The sequence below is a fragment of the Nyctibius grandis genome, chromosome 6 (assembly GCF_013368605.1).
Source record: "Nyctibius grandis isolate bNycGra1 chromosome 6, bNycGra1.pri, whole genome shotgun sequence".
NCBI classification, from domain to species: Eukaryota; Metazoa; Chordata; class Aves; order Nyctibiiformes; family Nyctibiidae; genus Nyctibius; species Nyctibius grandis.
In genome coordinates, this window is record NC_090663.1 from 53,134,821 (window position 1) to 53,140,729 (window position 5,909).

The following is a 5,909-nucleotide window of genomic DNA, read 5'->3' on the forward strand; positions in this document are numbered from 1 at the left end:
CAGGGGCTTAAATACTGGGACATCCCCACTGCTACCCCGTAACAAGTGAGGCCAGAGCCAGGGAAAAGCCACAGCTTTCTGTGAAGGACTGAGCTGAGAGGCAGCAAAGAGAAAGGACCAAGCCTCTGGGAGTATCTGGAGATTTTGCTCCAAGGTGCATCCCAGCACAGCACATGTGGCAGCTCAAAGAGGCTCTTATCTCGGCAGCTCGCTCTCGCTGCCTTTGAAATATGTGGTAATGGCCCAGGCGTCTGGCAGAGCAAATAACCAGCCCCAACTTTTTCCACCTACACACAAACCTTGAGACAGAGGTGCTTTAAGGAGCCAGCACTGACAAATGCAAAATCATGCTTCTCTTCCTGCAGATACCTCTGTTTCTTTGGCTCTGCTCTGTTTTTTTGAGGTCCTGCCATGTATAAAGAGGAGCCAGAGCAGCCCTTGGCTCAGTCCTTTCTCCAGGAGTCAGAGGCAGTTGAAGAAGCAAGGTTCTCGATGCTCTGGGCAGACCTGCTTGTCCTTCTCCCTGCAGCCCCATACCGGCTGGTGGCTTTCTCCTCAGCTGCTCTCTTCCACCACCTCTGTGCTTCAGGAACGCCTCTCTCTGCCTGCTCAGTTCATGGTCGTCACCCCTGCTGCCGCACTGAGGGCAGGTCATGCTTGTGGATGCTTTCTGGGGCCTCTCCTGGCCAGAGGTGCAGCAGGACACATGGTAGCAAGTCCCTGCTGACTCGGGTAGGGACATTTGCATGGCTTGGATGTGAGCTATCCCCAGTCCCCTCTCTCTGCAGTGGGGCCAGATCAAGGTCGTTAAGGACAAAACAGCCAGGCTGGACACTCTGGTGTTGTGAGAGATGGGTTTAGGGATGTACCAGGATGAGCAGGACAGGGAATGGGGGCTGTCTCTGGTATGATTAGGATGGAGGCCAGGCAGGGCCAGCAATATCCGCCCCAGTCCCCCCCGGCATTCCTTTCTGCAGCCACAATGGCACTGATGTTCCCTCAGCCCCACGAGAGGCCAGGAGGAAGACTACAGGGGAACTGTGGAGGCTGCAGGACCCAAACAGCTCTGCTGTCAACACCATGGCAGGGGTTTCAAGCCCCATTTTCCCCAAAATGCAGCAAAAGGGTACCTGGTCTCTTCTAGGTACATATTCTTCCTCACTGGAGGATGTCTCCTTGCTGGCACAGCCATGGGCATCTACGCCGTGTTGCTCCTCATACCCGCCGCTGGTTCCGTGCTCATCCTCCTCTCCGTCAGCCTGGCTTATGCCCACACCTGGGTCTTCACCCTCCAGATGTCCTGGCAGACACTCTGCCACCTGGGTCTGAGCAGCCAGGAGCTGGACCCACAGGATGCCAGGTAACACCCCGGCTCTGCCCCCTCCCTGTTCCTCCCCTCAGTGGGCTGGGGGCCCTCCAGGGCATTTTGTGAGAGTGGAGGGCCCCCCGGGCCACACTGGCTCACTGTTCCACAGAGGCCAGTCTCCAGTCTGGCTGTGGCCGCACCCCCGTGCATGGGCGATGCTGCAGGCGTGGCAGTGCTCTGGGGACATGGGACAGCACATCCCCCGTGTGTGGCCTTGCCTCTAATGCTCCCTTCGAGGGACTCTCAGCAGCAGTCCGGTGCCCTCTCCTTCCAGGCCAGCCATTGCCCTCTCTGCCGTCATGCTGCTCACCCAGAAGGCTACGTCTCTGGCCTTGGATGTCCACGAAGGGGTCGTGCGGCTCCAGCTGGGCCAGGGGCTTTTGTAGCATGTGCTGCCCCTCTGCAGCTACGTGCTCTTTTTCCCAGCCCTCCTCGGAGGTCCCCTGTGCTCCTTGAGCAGGTTTCGGGCCCAGGCCGAGTCCCCGGGGGCTCTCCCCTGCCAGCTGAGGGCTGCCGGCCAGTGGTGCCTCTGTGTGCTGGCCCTGCATGGGCTGGGCGCAGGGCTGGTGGCAGGGCTGGCTGGCAGGCAGGGCTGCAGGCAGGGCTGCACCGGCCCAGCGTGCCTGCCCCGCCTCTGGGCATGGGCCCTGCTCCGCTGGCTGGGCTACTATCGGCACTGGGTGCTGGATGAGGCCCTTCTCGAGGTGGTGAGTTTCGGGCCGGAGGCGGGCCAGGGAGACATTTCCGTCCGTGACCTGTGGACGCTGGAGACCACCCACCGCCTGGCCATCTTCACCCGAACCTGGAACAAGAGCACGTCCCGCTGGTTCGGGAGACTTGTCTTCCAGTGCTGCCCGGCCCAGCCACTCCTTGCCACCTTTGCCTTCTCCGCCTGGTGGCACGGCCTCCGGCCCAGGCAGGTCTTTGGTTTCCTGTGCTGGTCTGTCATGGTGGAGGCTGACTACCGCATCCATCCCTTCCTCAGCGCCCGGGCCACCTCCCAGCGTGTGAAGCTCCTCTACCGTGGCACAACCTGGGTCTTCACACAGCTCATCATTGCCTACATCCTGGTGGCTGTGGAGACTGAGAGCTTCTCCATGCTCTGCCTGCTCTGGACTTCCTGCAACAGCATCCTTCCCCTCTCTTATGGCCTTGCACTGCTCCTGCTGCCGCTTGCCAAGAAGATGAAGCAGAACTGAGCCTATCCTGGGCTAACTTGTGCGGCTGGTGGGACACATCCTTGCATACATGAGCCCACAGGGTGAGAAGGGCTATTGGCCAAGCAACCTCATATAACAGCATCTCTGCAGAATCAGGCTGGCTTTTACTCCTGGGATATCCCCCAGCTTTGAGGGGTGCTCTGAAGCAGGGTGGCAAGGTCACCAGACCACTGGGCAAGAGGGCTTCTAGCAGCACTGCCTGCCCAGTGTTTGTCTTGGGGCTTTGGGTCTCAGCCTTATCTCACGTAGGAAGCACACAACCTCCCCACCAAACTCAGCTGTGCTACAAATGCACCAGTGGACAACTGTGTCCAGCTCCTGGGGATCTGTCCTCCATGGCAATAGCAGGCACTGGCAGAGAGCTGCCTTGCCACCTTTCTGGTGCGCACAGCTCACTGGGAGCCTGGGCACAGGGAAAGGGGCTGGCAGTCTGTCTGGGGGCAGCACAAGACAAGAAACACCCCTTTCCCCACACAGCAGTACTACCAAGATGTATGGGTCTGTGGTGCTCATCCAGCAATTGCTCCTCAGCACTGTCCCTGTGGCATGTGGACCCCAAACTGTGTTCCCAGTTAGACGTCTCCTGCAATACCTGCCCCCCACCAAATGGGTGACATGCTTGGCCCCCGGCACGCAGGGTCAGCTGCGTCCCCTGCCACACAGGGAAGAGGGATAACCCATCCCCTTCACCATTCTTGCAGAGGATTCTGGGCATAGGGGCAAGAATGTCTGCTAGGAAAAGAGAGGCTGCTGCCCATGGTGTGCTGAGGACAGCATGGATAAGGGGGAGTAAGCCAACAAAGTCCTCAAACTTGGCTGAGGCATTCAGCTGAGGCTTAGGTGTCACTTTCCCCACAAAGATACACAGCAGAAACCTTAATGCACTTCTCCAGTTCACACATTGGCCTAGGACCCAAAAGCCTGACTGTTTAGGCTGGAGAAGCATGACCTGCCACAGGGCAAGGTGTCAGGAAAGCATGAAGCTAAGAGTTTCTGTTTATATGAGAGCAAGAAACCACCCACCAAATCTCACAATAATATAGCTGAAAAAGCTATAAGACTATGGTTGGCCTGCTGCTGCAGGGTACCAGGACCAACACCAGAACCAGTCTCAAGTGCCCAAATTCAAGGGAAAGCATTTTTAACAGGTTAACATCCCATGCTGTGCAGGCCCTTTGCCAATACCTGTATCAGTGTTTGTCACTAAACCGAAACTCAGCATGCAAAATGGATCCAACCTTGTTTTATGTGGGTTAGTTGGATGTTTGGCTACTTCTTGAGTCCCACTGAGTATCCAAGCCAACCCTTGCAAGCCACTTGCCCTACATGTAATCTCCCTGTTGCCATCACAGCTTGGATTTGTCATGGCCAGGCCCTATCTCCTTCAGTGCTGTCATGCAGAGCTGCCTCCAACTTATTCCCTATATCCATGCTTAGAAACTGAGTCATCTGTTCATCTTAGGTCTGAAAAACATGCTGGGCTCCTTCAGGCAGGTTCTCCAGCCATATCACTCTGCTGGCCCATGTGAGAACACATGCAGCAAGCTAGGGCCAGACTTTCCAGGGCGATGTGTCCATGAGACACTGGTTCCTAAGCTGGAAGGCTCCTGCCACCTACATTGGAGGGAAGTGGACCCATGAGTCAGACGCAAAAAAGCCAGTGTATAAAAAAAACCCCAACAGCCACAGTTGCAGCCATCCCACATTCTTTCAGCAGGCAGGGACCTGCACGGCCTCCTCCCTAAGGGGATATGGGGAAATTCATTGCAAATGGGTACCCAGCCAAGGAAACATCCCCTCCCATCAGCAGCAACCATAGTCAAACAGATTAAAAAAAAATATCCAGGTGAGAAGCCTGGAAAAGATTCACAGAAAGTGTATGAAGTGTCAAAAAACCTGGGGAATTAAAATTCCCCCAAGAGAGCAGGCTGGATCTGGAGGTGAATCAAGGCTGGAAGAAAGTGCTCATGCGTTTACCCCCCAGGAGTGGGGGGTAGCTCAGCTAGTAACATTCTGTCTCAGCTAAGGTGACACTGGGCTCTCTCCTTGTGTCCCAAACCTACCCCTTCTCCACAGGCTGCAGAACTGGTGCCAGGAGCAGGACAGCTCATCTCTGCCTCGTGTTGGGGTGGAAGAGTAAAAGCAGCCCACAACCTTTTGGAAAATCAGATTTTCTGAGCAGCAGCACGGCCTCTCTACCAAACTGACTGGCTGCTGTATGTCTGGATGGAGGGAAAGGGGCTGGAGGGGCCAGGCCAGCTTCTCCCTCTTCCATCGTGCTGATCTTACATCACATCTGTTGGAGGAGCATGTATGTTCACAGTGCACCCAGCCGTATACATTTCTAATGCAAACACCAGCAGCAATAAGACCCTCCCAAGACCACAGGCCAGTGGCCCTGGCCTTTCACATGCCAGCTCATCTCTCAATAAAGGGGTTTAAGTGCTAGACACAAGGGACAGGTGAAGGGAGGGAGCTGGAGGGATGGGGAAAGCAAAACAACCTGGCCCTGACTTCCCCCCCAAGGCTTTGGAGGTGAATTGGGGATTTTCCATTTAATTAACTTTACAAGGGGTAATTCCCAGCATGCAGCATCATTCTCATTAACAGGCCCATCCTGGGCTCTCTCTCACCCATTCGCAATCAACAGCCTGTGCGGCTGCACCACTAGAGAGAAAAGCCACGCTGTATTAGTATCTAACAAAGGTAATAGGCATCTGATATCGAATTGCCTACAGTGGAAAATACAGCTGGTACACAGAAACAAGCAGTAGTTTTTGTTTTTAAAGTGAGAAGCAAAATGAATGGCGAAACCCACGAAAGACGTGAATTTGAAAGCCCCTCCTGGTTCTCCCTTGCAAAGGTGCATTACGTGAATTGCTCTTGCTCCCCAGGAGAAGCAGCCAACCATTCACTCCTGCCACCACTCTGGAGGAGCGGTGGTTTTTCCCAGGCAAAAAGGCTCTGATGCTTTAGGAGAGGTGGGGATCAAAGGACTGTCCCACAGGCGCAGAAATCAAGTACATTGAGTTCATTAGAAACATGCACATACGCAGGCAGGAGTTTATTAGTCCACAGACTTACCGTAACAAAAAAAAAACCCCACCACCCTCCAAAGAGGGGTAGGTTCCCAGTTTTACCTGCTCACACATTAACAGTGCTGAGGGTACTAAATGGGTCTTGTGTGCTCTGATCGGAGTGCGGGGCAGGAACTGATCACACATTCACAGCCGAGGTTCAAGCCTCTCACATATAAAGGGGCTGTGTACCTTTAGCTGCAAGGCAACCAGGAGCCCTCAGCTGCCTCCGAGACACATCCAAGG

General features: G+C 55.1%; 1 protein-coding gene across 1 annotated transcript; it reads left to right on the forward strand.

The window, feature by feature from the left end:
* Positions 1–492: 492 nt before the first annotated feature.
* Positions 493–2,631, forward strand: MBOAT4 (membrane bound O-acyltransferase domain containing 4). Its single transcript, XM_068404165.1, is given in 4 exon segments — positions 493–580; positions 693–716; positions 1,120–1,360; positions 1,641–2,631. Coding segments are annotated over 4 exon segments (1,344 nt in total).
* The last annotated feature ends 3,278 nt before the right edge of the window (positions 2,632–5,909 follow it).